The 22,994-nt window shown below is 48.1% G+C and overlaps 2 protein-coding genes across 17 annotated transcripts in view; both read right to left on the bottom strand.

Moving 5' to 3' along the window:
• The window catches only part of KIF14 (kinesin family member 14), a 43,812-nt gene extending 42,720 nt beyond the window's left edge, over window positions 1-1,092 (bottom strand). Inside the window, exon 1 of the mRNA XM_019750799.2 lies at window positions 714-1,092. The gene's annotated coding sequence lies outside the window, so the exon portion shown is untranslated. The remainder of the gene's footprint in view (window positions 1-713) is intronic.
• A 9,713-nt stretch (window positions 1,093-10,805) lies between these two features.
• The window catches only part of DDX59 (DEAD-box helicase 59), a 44,683-nt gene continuing 32,494 nt past the window's right edge, over window positions 10,806-22,994 (bottom strand). For 8 of the 16 annotated variants that reach the window (XM_019750895.2, XM_019750893.2, XM_074317089.1 and 5 more), the window contains 4 exons: window positions 20,453-20,704; window positions 19,613-19,765; window positions 18,967-19,095; window positions 10,806-16,396 (listed from right to left, as the gene is read on the bottom strand). In XM_019750895.2, the coding sequence (XP_019606454.2) occupies window positions 16,133-16,396; window positions 18,967-19,095; window positions 19,613-19,765; window positions 20,453-20,704 (798 nt within the window). In that variant the 3' untranslated portion in view covers window positions 10,806-16,132. The remainder of the gene's footprint in view (window positions 16,397-18,966; window positions 19,096-19,612; window positions 19,766-20,452; window positions 20,705-22,994) is intronic. The other 8 variants (XR_012490979.1, XR_012490975.1, XR_012490974.1 and 5 more) reach the window with 8 other exon arrangements.

Raw genomic sequence — 22,994 nt, forward strand, 5'->3', positions numbered from 1 at the left:
AGGTCACCAAGAGCACAGACGTGTCATTAGGGACCAAGGCTGAGACCATCACACCCTCGTGTTCCCTCTCACTACGTACGGACGCGAAGGTTGGACCGGGAAGAAGGCGGATGGGAGAGAAATTGGTTCATTTGCACTATGGTGTTGGGAGGAGCTCTGTGGACCACATCACACCCGTGGAAGCAGACCCCAGTCTGGTGAGTAATAAACCTTTATTTTTTTTCAAAATTTCCTGATGGTTATTGCTGAAGGGCTTCTTGCAATCAAAGTAAGAACCACGCGGGCTGGCCCAGCCACAACACTGGTTATTAGCAGGCTGAGACCAGTATAAGAACAACAGGCGTGTATCTAAATCCATGTCAACAGTCTCTATCCAGCGTTAACGCTCACAAGAGCACAGCAGTGACAGCTGCGCGCCTGGCTCCCCGCCAGCTGTGCATCACACGGCCACGTTGATGTAAACAGTCCTTAAATTTGCCTGTGTCTCATTTGTAAAGTGACACTTGCTCCCATTCCATGGAGCCTCGTTACGCAGAAACAAAACAACAGAAGTGAATGTATGTGTTAGGCCTTTTCAAGTCCTAACTAAAGAACAATGCTGGACACAAGCCTCTTCCGGTCCAGCTTTTCACCCACAGCACAGACCAGCCTATGGAGATACATTTAACGGCAAGAAATTCCACCGCAACTAGAAGCTCTTCGCTGCTACTCACACGGACGGAGGCGGCGTTCGGGGCGCTGGGCTGTTTCTCCATCAGCCGAGAACGAATACACGGGAAACGAGCCACCGCCCGGCGACACTGCTCTCGGCGGGTCACTGAGGAGCGGGACGGAGACGACCTGCTCCAGCCGCGGCCCGGCTCAGGCCCCGGGTCCGGCGCCAGGTCCCCACAGAGCCGCTGCCGGCGCCTTGCTTTCTCCGGGACCCCTTCGCCGCGACGCGGACTCCGGAGCTCGCGGAGGCCCGGAGCTGAGCCCACCGCCCGCACGCCCCGCACAGCACCGACGGACGCGGGACCCGCACGGCGGACACGCCCCTGAGACCCGGCCCGCACCGCTCACCGCCGGCTGCCCCGGTGCCCACAATTTGAATGGGCGCCCCGCCTTCTGATTGGCTGTTGGCCGTGGCGTCCGGCGCCGCCTTCTGATTGGCTGTTGGCCGTGGCGTCCGGCACCGCCTTCTGATTGGCTGTTGGACGGCGCGTCGGGCGCCGCCTTCTGATTGGCTGTTGGACGGCGCGTCGGGCGCCATACTTTCGCTTCCTTTCGCCGCCGGAAGCGCCGCAGGTTGGGTCGCGGAGAATCTGAGCCTCAGACCCGACTGGCCCTTGGGTCTGGGGCTCTGGGTCGTCGGTGGGAACCTGCTCACGTGGGTTTTAAATGAGAAGCGGGACGATGACGCGCCTGTCCGTCCTCAGTGGGGAAGAAGCGTAGTCTGTCCGCCTTCGCGTTGTGAAAATGGCTGTTTGCCCCCAACTTAATCCTAAGTAGTACTTTTCTAGTGTTTCCGATGTAACGCGCGGAGGTGGGAAGTGCACTGACGTCTTCCTTGGATTTTTTTTCACTTAATGCTGAAAATCCCGAACTGGAAAAACTCAATGGCCAACCCTGAGCGAAAGCTTTACAATGAGGGGAATGAATTCTATTGCAACGGCTACGTGTCCTTTAAAGTTAGAATCATGAGCTAAATAGGACCAGGTAATGCGGGGCCTCGAGACCAAACCATAATCTGCGCCCCGAAAATGTGAGCCCAAGACGCAGCAGGACCTGCTGCCTCCTCCTCGCGTCGCCAGCCCCGGGCCCAGGATGTCACGGACCTTCGTGGGACACTGGCCACCGTCCCACGTCTCAGCTTTGTCTGTCAGAAGCTCCCAACTTAACTCCAACCACAGGAATAATACTCCACAGAAACAAGGGCCACCCGTGAGCCACCGCCGGGTGACACGAGAGGGATTGTGATCTTATGACACGGAGATGGCGCTTCTCTCTTCAAATCCTGTGCCCAGCCGACCAGCAGGGAAAGCACTTCGCCTCTGATGCCTCAGGTTCTTCATCAGGATCATGTCACCTACCCTGCAGAGTTGTGACGATGACGAAATTAGATAATGTATGCAAAGTGCTTAGCACAGAGCCTGGCACGGGATTAAAGCTCGAACGTAAACTACTAAATCGCAAAGCCTCCGAGAATTCTGCAAAACACTGAAAAGCGCTATTCAAGGCTAGTGCTGAGAAGTAGGGTCTGGCATTTTATGGGCTCTCTTATGATAATGACACATTTTATGGAGGATGGGGATTATGATTTAATCCCTAGAAATAACCGCAAAATGAAATAGTGAGTCTTTTTGCAATGGACTTACCGCACTGTATTAAAAATCAGGAGAGAGCAATGAAAAACTGTTGGGGGAGCAGGACACGCATCTCCATTTTGCTCCAATTTGATTTTTTATTTTTTAACTTCAGATCGTGTGCATTTTTTGAAAGAGCAAGGAAAAGGAATCTAGAAAATGCACGTTCCGCCAGCCCAAGGTTTGTAGGGTACGCAGCCTGAATGACCCTCAGCTCATGTCAAGGCCAAGACTCGGGCTAACATTGCCAGCCAGCACTCCGCAGCAGCTGGCAGCATCAGAGCTCTGTCCGTGTGGCACTGAGGCAGAGGGAATGTTTTGTCGACTGCTAACACAGCAGCTGTTCAAAATGCCCTACATTTTCAAATTTGGCTCGTTAAAGTACTAACTAGTTCCTCTGAGGACATCAGGTCATCAAACCTGCTTGTCACTCAATCAGTTTACCTCTCTGAGCCCTGGCTTCCTTACCTGTAAAATGAGATAACATGCCAATGGTTTGGTAGAAAAATCAAATTAGATCATACATGTGAAATGATTTGAAAAATACGACTCATCACTGTAATTGAGAAAATGTTTTAACTATATACAGTTAATGGCCAGATATGTCTGAGAATGACAATAGATAATGTCTGAAAACGCAGCACATTGCGTGAACCGTAAGACTCCATCAATGTGAACCAAGCACGTCTTCAGTCAACTGAGACAACCCCATCGAAGATTTTTGTTTTCTTGGTTTCCAATCTCATTCACTGCCAGCTGCAAACTCGCCTCTATTGAGGCCTTTGCTGAGCTCTGGCCTCGGAGGAATAGGTGTCCTTCTTAGGGCCAGTGCCACACCCATACCCTGGATTCGGCTTCTCCATCTTCCCGGGGACCTCCTACATCAAAGCACCCGTCTTCCCTCCACCTTCACCGTCTCTCATCTGAAAAACATACTGATGCCCCACCCTACCCTGTGTGTCCCCCCCCTCGCTCCTGTTTTCTCTGTGCACCCCTCTTCAGGCTCCCTCAGCGGGCTCAGCAGGTGCGGGGCTGAGAGGCCCAGTGCATTATGTAGAGGCCACCTCCACCAGGGTTGTGAGCCTGGGCAGCTGAAAGTGGTGGAAGCCAGAGGGAACACAGACATATCTCAAGAACATGCTGAGAAGTGAAGGCTGTCATCAAAACCAAGGGGGAAGCAAGGGCCATTAAGACCCAAATAATCAGGTTTCCAGTAAACACAGTAATGGCACTAAAGGAGGAGAACCGAGGTGCACATAGGGTAAGAGCGTCAGGACTCTCCCCATGAACGCAGCTGAGAGGACCACAGCTCTTTCCTACGAGCCTAACCTCAAGGGAAGTGACTGGGTCGGCATGAGAGGGACAAGCACAGGACACTCCTCTCGTCTTCGACTTCCTCTACTCCTTCCCCTGCCCTTCACTTCTCAGTTCACCGCCAGCTCACTTCTACCCCCACCATCCACCATTATCAAAATAGTAAAAGGCAAGAAAGGTGCAATTCCAGCCCATGAACTCCCATGTGAAATAGGGTTCTGCTCTCCCAAGCAGTGCAGACACACCCTCGCCAAAGTCACGGTAACCTCACTGGCAGCTCTAACAAAAGCCAACCCGAGGACCTCGCATGACTTCACCTGTCTGCAGCATTTAGCATGACAGGTCAACACTCCATTTTAAACCACTCGTCTATTGTTTTCAGAACTCCCTCTCTCCTCAGTTCCAGGCTCCTACACCTCCTTCTCAGTCTCTTCCAGTGAAATGGGGGAGCTAGAGAACAAAAGGGAAGAACTGGTTTGGGGGGTAGAAGTCAGTGTATTTTTCTGGGAAAACTGTGTTTGAAGTGCCAATGTAGATGTCCAATTGGATAAATGCATGTGATGGCTGGAGCTCTGGCAGCCATTCTGGACCATGAGGATAAAGGCCGCACACACCCTAAGGATGGAGGAATAGCAATTGGAAGGAGCCTGGATCCCTGAGGACAGGGAGCTCCTGTCATGTGGTCCCTGCTTACCTTCCCACTTCATCTCTTGCCACAGCCTTTCACCCCCAACCTCTTGTGCTTTCTTCTCAGCCATTTCAAGCCTCCAGTTCTCTGAATACACCTTTGTGTCTGTGTGTGCTCGTGTAGATGTGAGGGAGCAGATGCCCTAGGCCTGCTTCTCCTGGGGTGAATCGGAGCCTCCTCAAAGGTAAGACGGCACGAACCAGGCCAACAACACATGAACTCTTAACTTGAGCAAAACCTATCCCGAATAATGCAGTTATTCTGGAAATAAAAGCCAGTATTTTTAAAAAATCCACCAGAGGGCGACAACCTGAAAGAAAACAGGCAGAGTTCCAACGTGAAGCAAGCCCATTTGAAGCCTTCTAGATTAGGTTAAGGTTTAAAGGAGGATTCACTCAGGCCAGCTCCTGGTCTCCAAGGGTACGAACTTATTACACTTTGATCAATTTCGTGATTTTTGAATAGTTAAAATGTGGGCCGTGTTTTTCCTGGTTTGTAGGTGTTTGCATTTGGATCCATAACAAAAATGTGCACGAGGACTATGGAAATTCATAATTTTAAAGTCCAGAGGACAAAGCAGAAATTGAGGAGAAGGGAGAGGTGACAAGAGCACAGCCCCTGGACTCCAGCTTGGCTCTGTCAGCGCTTAGTGGTGGGACCAGACACGTCTCCTACTGCACTTTCTTCACCTGTGAAACACCATGACTGGACTGAAGAATGACGGCTGGCACATATCGAGTCCCTTCTTTGTGAAAGACATATACCTTAGTTCATTTAACCTCCAGAAGTGGCTACTGCGCTCATGGTTATGGCTCTTGCACAAGTGACGGAAACTGAGTCTCCACGAAGATGAATAACTTGCTTGATATTACACGTCTATTAAGTGTCAGAGTCGAGTTCAGAACTCGGGCAGTTGGGCGTCGTAGCCTCTGCTCCCACACCCTATATACAGCGGTTTTTACAAAGATCCTTTCTGGTTTTCAAATTTCTGTGACTCTATGATAAGCGCTAGAGTTAAACATAAAGGAATTTTAAATTTGTCAGGTTTTGCCCTTTCTTTCTAAATTCTAATACGTGTTAGACCAGGAGTCTTGGAAGCATGCCCTATAATAGGCTTGTACCCTTTGATCTGGGCTGGTTGATGAGACCTTTATGAATGCATTTGTGGTCACTCAGTGACACAATGTAAATACACTTAGCAACACTGCCAGGAATTGAAAAAGAAACAATTACATTAAGCTAGCAATCCTGTTTCAATACAGGAAGAAAAGAGGTCAGGGATTAACAAATGTTCCAGAAGCTCTTTTCGTTTTGAATCACACTGGTTTCATTCCTGCAATGATTAGTAAGATTTAAAAACCATGGTCAGCCCCGACACCTACTGAGTAACCTAGTTTTTCATAAAGGAAGCGCTCAGGTTTACTTAGGATGAACAATTTTTCTTTAAAAGGCTAAGTGTGATGACCTTTGATGAGGTGTCTTGTTCCCACTGGACTTTGCCAACATGTACCAAGGTTATTTCTGACAACCTGTTGAAAATATTGCTGACTCCTCCAAGTAGAATTGTAGCCTGTTTTCCTAAAATGGAGAGTTTCTTTCTAGTCACTTACCTTTCAATCAGGATAATAAAAAGGGGTACTAGATGGTCTCAGTAAGAATGTCGAATGTGCATAACTCACTCCACTGTCCATATTTGCCCCCACATCGTAGATAACTTTGTCTTTTTTTGGGAAACATCAATACTAGCAGTGTCTGCAATATCTAGAATTGTCCAGAATGATACTCATTTGGTTGTTTTAGTTTGTGTGTTCTTATAAATCAGTTTTCTCATTTGGAAAAAAGCATTAAAAAAATGTGCCAAGTGATGGCTTCTCATATTTGTGTCTTTAAAAGGGCCGCTGCCAGTAGGGAGCCACTGGCTTGGCCAGAATCCACATCATCACCACGTGTCCAGAGGGGAGCAAAGGAAGCGCTTCCCGAGCCTGCGGCTTCGTGCAGAGCCCTACCCCGTCGACATGCCATCACCCATCTGCATGAGGTTTAATCACAACCTGTCCTCTGACTCACTCAGGGAAAAGAGACATCCACCATCACAGAGTTCTGCTTTTTTTTTTTTTCTTCCTTAGCGACAACGGTCTGGGTCACAACAGAGAGTACAGTGTTGTATTTGGATTAACATTTTCTGTTTCCTCTGGCAAAGAAACATGAATAAATGATGAAAATGGTGTTTTCACAAGCGTTAGGTTTATCTGACTTTGTGGGTTTAATTGAATTCATGGGAAATTACGTCCAAAGAATAGTCTTGTTCATTCTTCCTTCGCCTCTCCCAGCTGCATTTCTTAAACATTATTAGTTGAATTTCTGTACCACAACCTTGCATTGGCCCTAGACATCCACTCCAATGGACGATGACTGAGCCTGAGCCATTTGAGATTCTATTCCTGAGAAAAGAAAATGAAACCAAACCTCTAATTGACCTGAAATTTAACAAGGGGATTGCAAGCTGCTACCCTAGAAATCCGCTCTGTTTGAAAGTCCACAGCAGGGCTCTCCAATATAATATAAGCTGCGTGAGTCTTTTAAATCTTCTAATAACCACATTAAGAAAAAGTCAAAAGAAAAGGGTAATTCATTTTAACAATGTATTTCATTTAACGCAACATATCAGAAACAGCATTTCAATCCAAAATCAACATAAAAATTATGACTGAGATGGTTTACATTCTTTTCCCAGATACTCGGTGTGCATTTCACACTTACAGGAGCGACATCATTCTAAGGCCACAGGACTGGATCAGGCAGGCCTGGGCGCTCGCTCCCTCTCTCGCTCACCGATCATAGGAATGAAAGAGCAGGGTCTTAGGATGTGGGTTCAAATTTTAGTCACTCACGAGAGAATTACATTCTGGCTGGACGACAAGGGACAGAAGTCTCCAGCTCCCTCTCCGGCCACACATTCCGTGGCCGCTGTCTTCATCTGCCTGCTGCTCTGCTGGCCCTGCTGCTGGTCGGTCTGTGGTTTGAGACCGTTTCTGATTTCACGAGCTCGTGGCCCATGCAGAGCTCTTAACGTGCCTGACGGTGCTCCCTTAATGCGAACTTTGAAATGACTGCATTTCCTTTTTCTTAGCTCACCTCCCCTGCTCTCTCCCTGTAATTTAGAAGCCTTATCGCAAAACTACACAACAGAGGAAAGTCCCAGATCAGCAAAGGTGTGAGGACAAAAGCATGAAAAGAACTGTGAGGACCCCACCTGAAACAGCTGACACCTGAGCCAAAGTGTAAAGATGCTTTTTGTCCTCAGCTCAGGAAGAGGATGGAAAATGCCTTTTAAAAACAGTCTGGCACGTTCCTGAGCCCAGATCAACCTTTCCTGCTGTTTCTCTTGCTCCTGTTTTGAAAAACACAATGCTCACTTTCTGGGTAGCTACAAGCCCGGACCGTGCCCAGATTCTGAGCTGAGAGGACCTCACTGGCAGACAGAGACCATTACTTCCTCTGCTCACAAGGAAACCCGTTTGCAGCTGGCTGGGATTAGGATCGAGCTGGGCTCTCTCCTCAGTATTGTCAGCAATTCTACCTATTAAGTCTCCACTTAAATGTATTATGGATTCGACTTTAATGCAGGACCTTCCGGCTTTGTGAGGCTGAATTTCATTAGCCCCGTTTCTGCCTGTTTCCCTAAACGGTTTCAATCTTCGGTAATCTGGCCCATTCCTGGAATGTAGCAACCGATACTCCACCATCACAGGTTCATCTGTAAAGCTACCTTCGTACCTGAGGACATAATGAACTCAGTCCCTCCTTTGTGTTGAGGCACCACATGGGGTCATTAGAACCCCGGGGTCCCTAGGGTGCTGGCTGGGTGTCTGAATTTGGAGCGCCTGGCCCCACATTCCCTGCACTGTGCTCCCTCATTCCCTGCTCTGCACCCCGACACTGGGGGGGACAGAGGGACTGGTTTCACATTCATAGACAGAGTTCCCCCTTAATCCCAGTCTTCCTGGCCTGCTATAACCCTGGGCTCTGGCTGTGCTTCCATTCTGCTCCCATTTCCGGGGAGGGGAGAGGTTTTCATCGAGGCACGAAACAGGCAGTAGATGTGGAGTTGGTCCCGCCTCACGTCCTCCCGCTCCCGCCAGGTGCCCTCTCTCCCCTGACCCCTGACTGTGCGAGCAGAGACTGCTGGCTTCACTGAGGGCTGGTCAGGTCTCCCCAGCCCGACTGGCCTCCGCCAGGCTGCCTGTGTGGCCCGGCTGCTCGAGGCTGCCGTCTCCTACCACCTGTTCCGTGTTTAATGACAATGGCTGCATCTGTTTAGTGATAGAACGGTAGAACTGGAATTCAAATCCAGGCCTTGGCGCCCTAGCTGTGCTCAGGATAACAACCAGCCTTTGAGGAAGGTGAGCAGACAACTGTTTGAATGTGAGAAAGAGAAGATGGGGAGGGAGAGATGGCAGCCGGAGGCCAGATAAGGCCACTGCATGGGTCAAGTGTGAGGTCACCCGGGACCTGGTTGACCCTGGGGGCACAAACAAGGCAATTAATGTGACAGACGTTCCGAGGACCAGCATGACATGGTGACCAGTTATATGATGGCCTGGCAAGAAGGTCACCGAACAGGTCGTAGGAGGCCCTGAGCCGAATCAGTTACAGCTCTTTGGTTGTTTCCTCATCTGTAACCCGAGGGGGTTGAACACAATAATCTCCGTTACCTCCCAGAGCGAGGGCTCCTCCTCTGCTACGCGCAGCACGAGGCAGTGTCCTTGCTCCGGCTTGGTTCTTGGCTCACAGTCCGGGACCTGCCTGCGGGCCGCCCTGAGCACGAGCCAGAACTAGCCCTGGCCGCTGGCACAGTACGTGTTGGGAGAGAAGCGGTAAAGTTCACCACTCACGTATGAGCCGCACGGACTCAGGCAACCTAACTTCTCTGTGCCTCAGTTTTCTCATCTTTAAAATGGAGATAATAGTACCCACTGTACTGGGCTGTTAGGAGAATGACATAAAAATACTACATTTGCCTGGCACGTGGCATTCAGTATGTTATCATTTCAGACATCTAGGTGCCTAAAATCGCACCATTTACAATTTGTCCAAATAGCTCGTTTAATCGGTTCCTCAAGAAGAACATTTAAAAGGAAGCTGGAATGGAGGGTGTGGGGCATTGATGTGGAAGAGGAAAAGCAGGCCAGGAGGAAGGGGCCTGGGGCGTGGGCAGCGGCCACGCACAGCAGGCAGCAGCCTCCCCAGGCCGGGGAGGGGGGCGCAGAGCAGGGGCAAGGGGACCGCTCCCCAGGCTGTAAGGTGTGCGGAGGAAAGGTCATGGCTCTGGAGAGCCCGGGCCCTGCTGCCCGCCTTCCCTCCTTTCTTCTCCCAGGAGGACAGGCAGTGGGGGTGTAACCAGACCTGCTCTCCCACTGGCTGCAGAGACAACTAAGGGGAAAGGAAATAAAGGACCAATGCGGCCAGCACCTCCTGTCGCCGTGGCTCCTGCCTTCCACCATCACTCTCCACCAAAAACAAACAGAACAGGACACCTGAGCCCCTTCTGCGCTTGCCAATGACCCTCCGACAGGCCATGGACGTGGAGACTTTCCGTCTCTGGGGGAGCCGAGAGGGGAAAAAGCAGCGCTCCACCAGGCGGTCCCTCTGGCTGCAAATGTGTTTTGTTTCTAAGTAGAGGACATGGTCCCTGCTTTGAGAAGAAATGCGACTCCCAAGGCACATAGAAAGGAACCCGTCTGTCACTCTGTCTGCACCAAAACTCAGCTCGGGTCAGCAGCTCCCGGCAGAGGCCAGAGCCAGACTGTTTGCGTCTGAGTCCTGGCTCTGCCACTGACCTTGGGCACCTTCTGTAACCCGCTCCACACCTGTGAGATGCTGACTAAAAACACCACCTCCCTCATGGGGCGCCTGTGAGGATTAGATGAGGTAATCACCCCAGGAAGTGCTGGAGCCCTGTGGTCTCGTTCACCTCTGCTCAACCACGTAAAGGTCTGTGCTGCTTGGGTGTTCCTTAAAGAATCACTACATTTGCATCTCCAATAGTTCCTCTTCATTTGTCAGAGAAACAGCGCCTGTTAACTAGTGGGGAAGAATTCTATTATCTTGGATGTAATTGAATCACTCGCATCTCCAGTAGCGTTAGATGTGGGTAATACCCGCGTCTGTAGGAGGGACGGCCCCTGCACCTGCGACAGCCTTTCCCGCTCCATCTACCATCTAAGCGGCTGTGTTTGTTTCTCCTTCTGGGGTCCTTCGAGTTAGTAAGAAAAGCCACCAAAAAGAACATCAGTCATTCTCACCTGCTCACCTCACTGCCCCTGGTCTTCCCAGTATTTCTTCACCTTCTACCATCATCAACTGCAGCATCCACAAAAATGGCTACGTGATGGGTTTCATTTTACGTTACCGAAAGCTTAGAAACTGGTCACCTAAATACATGACGGACGACCATGTGCTCTTATTAATGATTTTATTGAAGTCACAGATCTGTGTTCACAATCACCCCCTTAGTTTTTAGTCTGCTTATCTCAAATGCAACAGTGTGATGGAACAGCGTTCCTCCATCATAGCATAAAATGTTACAGTGAGTAGCTACTTGCTCGTCAACCACAGAAAACACTATCTTCGTATTGATTTCTGAGGGGTCCGCGTCCTCTCCTCACATAGAAGCATGAGCACAAAGCCAAGCCTTGATGCCCCTGAGATCGTGAAACTTGTTCATTTTCCTCCTCAGTTACTGTCAAACAGCATCTGCCCTTCCTGTGGGCACCTGTACTCACCACCCACCTGGCCTGTGCTCGGTGCGCCAGGATGCGCCAGGAATACTAACCAGGGAGGGGACGCAGCGCTCTCCCCAAGGGGGTCAGGGTGGCCATGAGGCAGCAAAGGGCCAAATGACATTGGTCCTGGCTTCCAGCTAGGCCGCTGCCACCTACGATGCCCGACGCCGGGAGCGCGGAACCGCTTCCACACCATTCCCCTCACCGGTTGTCACAAACCCCCAAAACTCCTAGTCACCTGGAGCTGTTTATGACGTGAAGCTGCCCAGCAGCTCGGGGAGCTGCTTATTGGTCCATCCTGGGTCGCTTGTGTAGAGACTGAAAAAATGAAGGCAGTTAAGTGAAACCCTCCAATGACTAGAATTTTCTCAAGATTTGAAAAGTTGATAACGAAAGCTCAAGCAAGCCTCAGAGACACAGTCTCTGCTTTCAATGCTGTTGGTCTGAAAGTTTCAGATCCATAGAGAAGCTGGACTTTTTGTAACAGACCTCTGCGTAGGTCTAGAATATCGTGAGGGGTCTCCATGACAGCCTGTAGACACAAGTCCTGTGCAGCAAACACGTGGTCTGGATTCCAGACCATTTAATAAATATTAAATTAACATCATTGATTTTAAACCTGTGCGGGAGTGACCTTTGTCTTCCCCGAGTCTTGGGGGACAGTGGGGTGCTCTCAGTGACACGCCCGTTCCTGGTCGCCAATCTCACCGCTGGTGCTGTGACCATGTTCCCGGAAGCTCTGATGCACAGTGAAGTCTTTGAGCAATGGTGCTCGGTACATTCTAGAATGCAGGGGAAGCCCCAGCATGTGGCTGAGGCTGGGGACAGTGGGAAAAAGGCTGTACAGTAGCAATCAGTGAAGGGGGGTGTGGGGACAGAGCCAGGAATGCAGTTTCCAGCTCTCAGCCTCACATGGAAAGGTGCTTCACTCGGGTAGTAAATGGCCATCAACTGTGATTGGGTGGCCATCAGCTGTGGCTAGTTGGCCGTCAGCTGTAACCAGTGAGCCATTGGCCACTAATATAACTGCTGTGGCGACACTAGCAGAAAATGGGGGCTAGCAAGAAGATGGTGGCTGAGCTAGCAAGCGTGGATTGCAGTTAGCAAGTGAGGTTGGTTGGCAGAGATAAGTGGACGGCAGGTTGTGGCTAGTGTGGCTCCTGCTTCCTGTGTCTCCAACCCAGCCGCCAGCGAGACTATAGTGGTATGACTCCCCTATCTATGGCTCCGTGGGTATTCCTTTTTGGCCTCACCATGTCCTGCGTTCTTATGTGGGGAGCGGGAGCTGAGACCCTGCATGACACTCTGCATGACAGGGGGCCTCGGATACCAGCCAGGACACAGAGGTGACGCTGCCAACCTAGAACTGCTGGACTTTCCTGGGCAAGGCTGCATCAGACACGCTGCGAGTCACACTCGAGAAAGTGTCCTGCTCTGGGGGCAGCGGCGATCAGTGACAGGGGCTTGGCATGCGAATGGCCACTTCAGTGGCTCTAGTGTGAGTCAGACTGCGGTGGAATCCTGGGCTCCTGGGGCAGCACGAAAATGTGGACATTTTGCAAATAAACACACAGGGCTGCTGAATCAGCAGACAGGAGCTGAGGGAGAGAAGTGAGTCAGTGATGACACTGATTTTGAGCAGGACCTGGGGAGCGGCAGGGCCCCAGGCACTGAGAAGTCAGAAAGAGAGAATTAGACTTTTTATAAGGAAGTTGATGAGTCTGGCTCCAGACAGGCCGAATTCGAGCCAAAAGCTTCAGTGGGAATTGAAGCCACGTAACTAGGGCACACATGCAAGGGCAGGACTGAGGGCCGTGCTTCTAGAAACTACACTAGACTGCACACGTTTTTCCTACAGAGTATTTCCATCGTATCCCACAAGACCGCATAGTAAGGCGCTCCCCTGCCACCGTCACCGGGCTTCCATCACCACCAGCCTCGTCCCGGGGACAGTTCCCACAGCACATTGGCCTGAAGCAGGTCCCAGACCTGGAGAGGGGGACGCAAGTGTGAGGCAGAGGAAATGTAGATCTGGGACGATCTTTGCTGGAGAAGTTTCCAGTAAATGTTCTCATCTCACGGAGGAGCCACGCTAACGAGAGGTGGGAAGGAATGTCCCCTAAGGAAAAACAACAGCTGGGGAGCCATACCTGGAACCGAGTTATTCGCAAACAGCTCTGCCACATTTCCATCTTTCTGAGATGAAATGAGAAAAATAAGGATGACACGCAAATTTTTTAGAAAGCTGCAATTCGAGTTTTAAAAGGACTGTTTGCAAACATTTTATACATTACTATTTGGAAACATATCTGAAAAGTAAACATTCATCTTACACTTACTTTGTCATTCTGTCAAACACCACCCCCCCACGTGCCGTCCATTACAAAAGGTGACTGGAACAGACTCTCATCCTAACAGCAGCACAAGAGAGCTGTGTTTACTTAATTATCATTGGATGGTTTTCACACTGTGGCCTGGAGCCTCCGGGATCACACTAAGTGTGCCTGGTGACAACAAAAGAGCCCTATCTGTCCGGAGTCAGTTTACTTGTGGCTGCCAGGAAAGTCACCTTGAATGACATGTCACCTCCTGTACCATACCTGCCTCCATCATGGAACAAACGTTGTGTTGACTGCAGCCAGTAGAAAATGTAAGCAGGAGGTAAGGGGTGTTGGTGTGAATTCCGCAGAGGGGCCTCATCCGGATACCACGCAGCCTGCCAAAAGAAAATAGGATAGTTTCTTCAGAAAATAGGACAGTTCATGGACCCAACTGAGATTTATTCAAGTACATTCATCAGTGAGAGTCATAGGTTAAATATGTGGCAATGTTTTCTGTAAAGATGCTACGAAACCACATAAAACTTGGGCTTCTAACAGTGCACTGCTTGGCGTTAGAAATATCGGTAGAATGGCACTGAACGCATCTGCCATTGGCACTGCCAAGTGGCACTGCATGCTGCAGAGGCTAAAGCCACCTGTAATTTTAGGCATGAAGGGGTTTGGTATGTAAAAGACGTTTGCTTCAATCTGGCAATGAAGCCATCAAAAGGTTAACTCAGTCCCTTGTCTTATAGTACAGTTACTGGAAGCATAAAACAAATGTCTGAGCATATATGACTGGTTGGTTGTATCAGCTACTTAAATTTTCAAACCGTATAATAATTTTTTTCAAAAACCCATTATTTAAAATGTTGTAATATGGCACACGGCTGTAAGCCTGCCATCACTCCTGTGGAAGAGCTAGCCCTGATTCAGAGAGGAGGTGCTGCCTTCTTGTTCTTTCTTTCATGTTCTTTCCTTCATGAAATGACAGACGGTAGCTTTTTGAAACTCACATCTTTAATTGGGGAGGATACTAGCAGCAATGGGACGGGTTTTTACAAGTTGCAAGTTGTAGTCTGTAAAATACCGAGTGGTGAAGCACAGCCAGCCCTGCAGGGCGGGTGACCGGAACGAGCGGTGAGGGAAGGAAGTGGCGCTAAGGGAAGGATCTGGAGAAGGACAAGGCCGGCAGCGGTGATTTGGAGAAGCAGGGAGCTTGTGTGGGAGGAGAAGGCACTGGGCTGCCTTCTGGCTCACGGGGTCTTGACACATCATGACGTTTACTCTCATTATGAGCCCGAGTTGGGGCTCCCACCCCCCAACACCGTCTCCTCCACCGGCCGCCTCGAGGGAGTGGGTTTCAGAGGGAGGTCAACCATGCCCAGTGCAATAAAAGGCTTCAGATGCCAGCAGGCAGGACGCGTGGTCAAGAGGTGAACAGAGGTGGCAGCACCGTGGTGGGCGGGGAAGGGAGGAGAGGGCAGCCTGCCCGCCGATGAGGCAGCGCAGTGAGCTGACATCACGGCCCGGCATGACTGCCTTTTGCTTAAACACAGTCTCCTACAAATGCTGATTTGCGAAGCCATCTTACTTTCCTGTCCTTACTGCTTTTATTTCTACATGAGTCTAGCGAACAACTGCCCTTCCCCTCGTGAAGTGAGCGACGCTCTCTGGCACTTCTACCTGTTAAGCTCTGTGCCAATGTCCGTGCTACAGCACCTGGGACCTCAGAGCGGCCTCATCCCGGCCCCTTCAATGGCACACGCTCACCACTCAGCAGTTAGCAGACGGGAGGCCCGGGAGCAGCAAGTCTCGAGGCTTCACACACTCTTTGGGGACCCTCTGACCCCAGGCTTCCCTTTGGGTGGAGAACTCTGGAAGCAACTGCCTACACAGGGACTAGTTAGTTAGCTCAAGCCCCCCACGGCCCCTTGGGGAGAATGCTGAGGATACAAAGTTTGTTTAAGTGTCAACATTTACGTAACATACTAACTAAATCCCCTACGAAACTGACTACACTGGTGTTTAAAGCAATGAAAGCTTCCGGATGTATCAAAGCACAATGTATCGAATATGCTCAATTGAACCAGCAAAGTGACATGAACATGAAGCAGGAATTGCAAAGCCACATTCGCATAGCAGCCCATGTTAAGTACGCATTTGTTTACCGAGCGGAAGGGAAGACAACAAAATAGATAGTTCATACTTATCTTTCTAGAGTTGCACTGATCATGTCTTCCACTTTCTAGCATCACTTCCTTATTCCTAATGTTCATTTATTCAACACTAATCCAAGTGCCAACACGCTTGCAGGGCGATGGGGACAGCAAACGGAAGAACCGCCGTCCTGACTCAGACAACTTGTGGTGCAGGTTTCTGCTTCTGATAGCAGCTCCGAGGAACAGTTATTTGTTTTTAAAAAAAGGCTTTGTCCAGAGAGAAAAAAAAACTACTTTATTTAGCAATTCATTTTCTGATGTTGTTTTTAATTTATGAGAATTTACGAGAAAAATAAATATGATATTGCTGTATAAATTTGATAGTCCATTAAAAAATGTTAAGGCTGTTTTAAATTTTATTTCACGTACATGTCCCGTTTATCAAACCAACTGTGAAAATATACAGAGATTTCACTGACAGTACACAGTGAAAACATATTCCAAGAGGTCTAGCAAATCACTTTTGAGAATTGCTTTTATCGTGTTTCCTAATAATGTCCATCAGATTGTGGCTTGTGACCAGAGCGCTGTGTGTCTGTTTGTCCCTCTGCTGTTCCTTCCTCTTCTGGTCATGGAGGTAAGGTGAATTCAGTAACTGCGGCGGGAGGATGGAGCCCGTAGGCTTCACCCTTTTTGCGACATCCCAGAAGAGTCGCTTCGAGTTGTTATTGATGAAGGTGATGGCTGTTCCGGTTCGACCTAATCTCCCCACTCGCCCAATCTGAAATGAAATGCAAACGGCATTTTCAAAACGTTCATATAAAATCTGAATGTCCCTTGAGCGAAAATGAAGCCTGGTATTTCAAGAGGCTTCCCTGAGATTAACATGCACTCAGACAGCGTTTTTTGCAGGGCACATCTCGATGGATTTGGGAGGTCGGTTTCGTGGGCTGCCACCAGCATGGTTTCAATGACACAGTCCAAGTAGAAAATAAGAAAGCAATCACATGTGATAGAAAGCATTGTTTGTGAAACTTGTGTTTCAGTGGTGTGTGTGTGTGTGTGTGTGAGAGAGAGAGAGAAATCAGGAATGAGAATGGCTGCTGAGGGGATGAGGATGGGGTTCCTTTTTCAGATCATGAAAATTTTCTAAAATTGATTGTAGTGATGGTTGTACAGCTCTATGAATATACGAACACCACTGAATGCACAATTTAAACAGGTGAGCTGTAGAGCATGTGAATTACATCTATTGAGACATTTATTCTGAGATATTTTCTACTGAGATTTAAAGCTGTTTAAAAAAAATAACTGCAAGTCTCCAAACTCTAAAAGACAACTGATGTTAACACATAGGAAATTGTTTCCCCAAAAGCTCCCACCCCCCAAATTAAAAAGCAGACACATGGGAGTAGTTATTATAATTCGAATATTCATATCCTTTGACCGAGAAAGGCTCCTACTAGGCACTTGTCCCACAAACAGCTCCCTAGGAGGATGTTCACGGCAGCGTTATTCAGTAAAAAACCCTGGAAACATCTAATTGTCCAGCAGTAAAGGATTTGTTAAGCAAATTACAGGACATCTGTACAATACACTGCCATGTGGCCGCAGAAGGAGAACCAGGCAGATTAAAGAAGTAAAAACATTTAAAGAGCTCAGAATGGCACCTGCCCATAGAGAAAGCACTCAATACATATCCACATTTACTAATTGGTAGCTACTGTGCATGCTGATAAGGAAAGACAGCTAAGATATACCGTGTTTCCCCAAAAATAAGACCAGGTCTTATACCGTATTTACCCGAAAATAAGACCGGGCCTTATATTTGTTTTTGCTCCACAAGACGCATTAGGGCGTATTTTCAGGGGATGCCTTATTTTTCATGTACAACAATCTACATTTATTCAAATACAGTCATGTCATCTTCTTCTGGAACATCGTCATAATGCGTCCATCTGGCTGACAATCTTAACTGGGGCTTATTTTCAGGGTAGGTCTTATTTTCGGGGAAACACAGTATTTAATACAGAAAGCCAGGCAGGCAGCAGTGGGTATTCTGTGGTCCCAGTGGTGTAACAAGTGTAACAGGACACACACGTACGTGTGTACAGGCACACATGCATTTCTATTGTCTGGGGACCACTCAGAGGGCGACCTGACAGACTTACTTTTCATCTTCTATCTTTTGTTATTTGTATTATTTGTTATTGCGCGTATGTGTACTTCAATCATTGAAACAAACAGAAGCATCGAGATACAGAACTAAGAAAGCAGAAAGAGCTAGGGCCATTCTGAGTCAAGGTTAAGGGGTCCACATATGTCACCTGCCCCCGAACCCTCACTCGCTGCATAACACGTCAGGTGTTCTGTGTGTAACAGCAAACCCCAGGGTTGACCTGGGGACAGCAAGAAATGGTTAGGTAATTGTAATCAGCACACTCTACTCAAGAAGCACAGACGCTTCCTAAGTATTTTAATGCTTTAGAAAGAGTTCTATCCACAATTACTAAACGTGTGGAAGAAAATAAACTTTGGTTGTTTGAACAATCAATTCCGGTGGGACAGTGAATTCCCTGGTGTGCTACTAAGTGAGGGGATGGGGCAGGAGGGGAGGAGGGAAAGAGAAAGGGAGGGAAGGAGGGAGGACGCTGCTGTCATTGAGTGGGGGCAAAAATCAAAGTGACAACGCGTCCAGGGTCCTAACAGCCCTTCAGTGGGCAATCCAGGTCAGCATGGCACTCGGGGGTGATTCGAAGAACATCAGAGAAAGGCTTTCCTTGAAGAGCCTGTAAGTGATGCCAGAGAAAGGAGACAGGTAGCAGCAGTGAGATAAGTGCTAAGAGGAGGCTCTATTTCTGCCAGAAAACAGAGCTGCTGTTATCGTTGGCAGCAGAGGGAAGAAACAAAACTATAAAAGGTGAAAGACGAGAACAAACAAGGATACGAAGAGCAGATGAAGACAAGATTCCTAAAAAAACAAACACTTTAACAGATCCATTTTATTTTGGCCCGATATATCTGCTTCAACAAAGCCCCTTTTTTTCCTGCTTATAAAAGCCATTTAATGAGCTCACTGAAGAAAATAAAAAATATAAAGGAAATAAAAAGAAACCAACGACTTAAAAACTTTTTTAAACTAACGTTTTAGGGTATTCTTTCCAATTATTTTTTAAATGCATTTTAGGCATACGTAGTTTTTAAAAATAAAATTTAGTTTATGTATGCATATTTTAAAAGCAAAAAAATGTCATTCGATGGCCATTACAGAACTTTTTTGCTTCTTCACTGCCCGTCCCACTGGCATCGCCTCGCCCTGGAGAACCCGGGTGGAGGTACGAAATGCTTTACCTGGTGTACGTACTCATCCATGCTCGAAGGCATGTCGAAATTCACCACCAGTTTGACGCTGATCAGGTCCAGGCCCCGACCCAGGACGCCCGTGCTCACCACCACCTCATACTCTCCACCAAGCAGCCCCTGGCCAAAAAAGCAACACAATTCATTACTCGAACGGAGCTTGTGGGGTCCTCTATAATCCAGACAGCTTTCATTTTTTTCAAGGCTCTCTGCAGTATTGTTGCTGCGGCATCTTTGCAGGAAGCAAAGTCTGAGGACACCTGAGCACTGTACGTAACGGAAGTCCCTCCCGAGCCTCATTCGATGCTTCCTACGAGTTTTCCCAGGCACACCTTTCCCACAGGTGAGGTATGCCCCCTCCAGCCCAAAGTGGCCTGCGTTCAGAAATGGTGGCCTCTGATGAGTCATCGCATCAGTACACGATCCCTAGGGACCAGGCTGACTGCTCCCCAGACACAGAAGCCTGGGCAAGTAGAGGGTTAAGCTCCCCGGCCACCGCGTGCATGCCTCAGGTTCTCAGTCGTGAAGAGGAAGGGCTGCATTAACACCAGCAGTACTACGTACAGTATGGTGTGTCTCGAAAATGAGGCAAAACAGACTTATAGGAAACAGACGGAAACGGTATCGCATGTCAAACCTGCAATATGTTTTTCCTTTCAATTTGAGACTTCTCAGAATGCATAGATATGCTTTTCAGGCCTGTGATTTTCTGAACTGCCTCACTCAGCAGGTCTGCTCCCAGTCTGCAGTCCACAAATACTAGCACGGGAGGCTGAAAAAGCTTCTTATCCTGAAACATTGAAAACACGAATTTAAAATCATGCCTAGGGCATAATTACAATGGGGAGTTTTTCTGAAAGCATTTAGCATAATACGGCTACCAACAGATTTGTCAACATCGTGAAGGAGGGACACAGGCATCTTTTGTTCGAAGGAGTGTTTTCTTTAAAACAGGCACAAACACAAGTCTACTGCCCTTTACATTTCCCTGTAACTTCATTACTATTGCAAAAATAATAAAAATTTAAAATTAAAAAAATCTTTCATAAGCCAATGCAAACCATACTATCTTAATACGCTATTATTGAGTAATATATCACCTACTTAACAGATTTCTTTTTAACTCAGTTGTTGTTCAAAAAAATTCTAGTTCTCAAAACAGGATAGCCAGAAAGAACTTCTCCATCTCAGCTTCTATATAAAACCACTACAGATTTTTGAACAAAAAAAAGAAACATCCTTTAGAAATAATCTTGATATTTAAATGTCTTCCTATATAAAGGAAAATGAAAACCGAGTCTGTATCTAAATAGCATGTTTTCACGAATAAACACTGATAGATTCTCAGAATTCTGAGGGAGGCAAAGCAACGTACCAGGGCCAAAGTCCCCAAAGCTGCGTCTAAACACCACTCTCTGCAGAACTGTGAAACATGCAAACACCATCTACGGCAGAGCAGTGACAGCGTACTACTCACATTTAAGATTTCAAACAGTTTTTTCTTTTTGGCGGGTTCTTCGACCCACAAAATAATCTGCCGCACGCTGGAGCAAGGCAGGTTCTTTCCTCCGGCCGTGATTCTCACAGGGTCCTGCAGAAGCCGGGCGGCCAGCTGCTCGATGCTGGCTGGGATTGTAGCTGAAACCAGCATGGTCTGACAGTCACTAGGAACGTTCTCCAAAACATCAAGCACCTGTTGCTGGAAGCCCATCTTTAGCATCGTGTCAGCCTGAAACGAGACACGTTTCAAGTCAGTGCTTGACAGGAAGACCCAGAGCCACCCAAGAAAAGACTGACAGAATAAAGAACATAAAAAACTAAAAACTCTTATACAGAGAAATACACCACAATGTCAAAAGACAAAAGTTCAACTGGGGAAAAGATACACTTACATAAAATGACATATGGTGTAACTATATGCTTACAATGATATACAACTTGGATAAAGCCAGAGGTAACCAGAGTTAGAGGTAAACACCGGCGGCCTTTAACAAAAAAAAAAAAAAAAAGACATCTTCCTCAAGCTTTTCCGGGAAGTGTTCTGTTTCTGTGTTGCAATGTCTTCACTGCTCATGCTGTCCTTAAAGGCTGGTGACCCAATTCCCATCTCTCCTGCCAAAACTTCACACCTGAGGGTCCCCAGGGCTGAACATCCACTCACCAGACCTTTACTGAGCAGCAGGCAGTGGTCGATGCTTCATGTTTATTGAGCATTTACTATGTGCCAGGCACCTTTGCAAGTGCAGCCCATGCCCTCATAACACTCCTGTGGGGTAGCACCACGATGGCCCTGGTTTTACAGAAGAGGAAACTGAGGCACATTACCGGGTGACCAGTGAAGTGGTGGAGCTGATGTGGACCCTGGTGACCTGAGTCCAAACCGACACCACAAACCCTGAGCTGAACTGCGCTGTGCTCGGAGGTTAAGGCCCATGAAGAGACCCTCCCGTTACAGAACCTAGGGCTAGAAGGGAAACAGGCGGGCCAACCAGACGTTGCTGTATTAACCTACTTGAAATATTGTACAGATTGTCCATTATATAGAGATTGATCAGAAGAGAAAGGAATCTGAAAAGGTACTCTCCTTTCAATGGAGGAAGAAAACAAGAGTTTGCAGGAACACTGGCCATATGCCATGTGCTGTAATTTAATTGTATAATATTTCAAGTAGGTTAATACAGTGTGTGGTAGACGATCTCTGTGTGATGGACAATCTGTGTATGACGGATAATCTCCATATAGTGGACGGTCTCTATATGATGAAACAGTGGCTTCTCCCTTCTTCAGGGATGTTATTTGTTCTCAGTTCCTCTTTGGTCTCTCAGACAACTTCTTTGTTTACTGACTCATCTCCAAACACCACCAGCCAGACCCTCAGACCGTCTTTGTGTCTAACCTGCTTTCCTTAGAGAAACCAGTAGGTCTCATCGATTCTAATGCACACCTCCTATCTACAGAGTGTTTCCCCTTTGTCCATCACTCACATGAAATTCGATACTTCTAAAACCAAACTCGGTATCATTACCAAGCCCTAGCCCTTACCCAAGACCCTTTACTAAAATGAAAGGCACACCCCTAACTTGCCGAGTCACCTCTGCCGGCTCCTTCCTCGCTCATATTCAGTCATCGGAAGACTCGTAAAGGACAGTGACTCTCAGACATAACTCTCGGCGCCGACTGTCTCCACCTGTCCCTGACCCTCCTCACCTCTCATTTGGGCCGCTGACTGTTATCCCACAGACTCCTTCTGCTTTAATTTCTCTTGTGGGGAGCAAATACCCTTCCTAAATCACCACTTTCAACACGTGACACCCCAACGCAATAATTCAGAAAGCCTCGTGGTCGCCCACATCAGGGCCAATCCGTCTATAATGTGACCCGCCCTAACAACCCTACGTGACTTGCCCTAACTCCTCCGGAGGGACTCCAGCTGGCAGATCGCGTTTCTGTCCCCTCCACATACTTCCTTAATCTCTTCACGTAGAGACGTGATCCATCCTCCAGTTTTCTCAGTCTTCTTCCATCTAAATGCCCTGATCAAATCCCATCACCTCGGAGAAGCCAGTGTTTACTGGGCCAGTCCACTTACCCTCTCATCTCTCCTTCTGATCTTATTTGTCCAAAACAACTAGCATCTCATACCCAGTCCTATGATTTCACTAACAGCTTAGATCAGGGTGCAGCAAACTAGCTGGTTGCAGGGCAAATTCAGACCTTGCCTTGTTTTTGTAAATACAGATTTATGGGAAGACAGTCACTCCCACTCATTTACCTGCTGTCTAAGGTTGTACCGGGTAGTGACAGCAGAGACCTCTCGGCCCCCAAAGCCTGAAATTACTACCCTTTGTTTTTGTGCCTTAACACTGAGCACGGAGCAGAGGTTTCCTGTGAAACCTTGACACTGAAGAAAGTGAAAATGCTGTCGAGAAGCCAGCACGAAGGAAACCTCACTTTAAGCTCTATACAAGGACCATTTCTCAGGCTCCTAAGACTGGGGGACATAAGAGCATGGGCTTAGA

Source organism: Rhinolophus sinicus, linkage group LG12, assembly GCF_036562045.2.
Source record: "Rhinolophus sinicus isolate RSC01 linkage group LG12, ASM3656204v1, whole genome shotgun sequence".
NCBI classification, from domain to species: domain Eukaryota; kingdom Metazoa; phylum Chordata; class Mammalia; order Chiroptera; family Rhinolophidae; genus Rhinolophus; species Rhinolophus sinicus.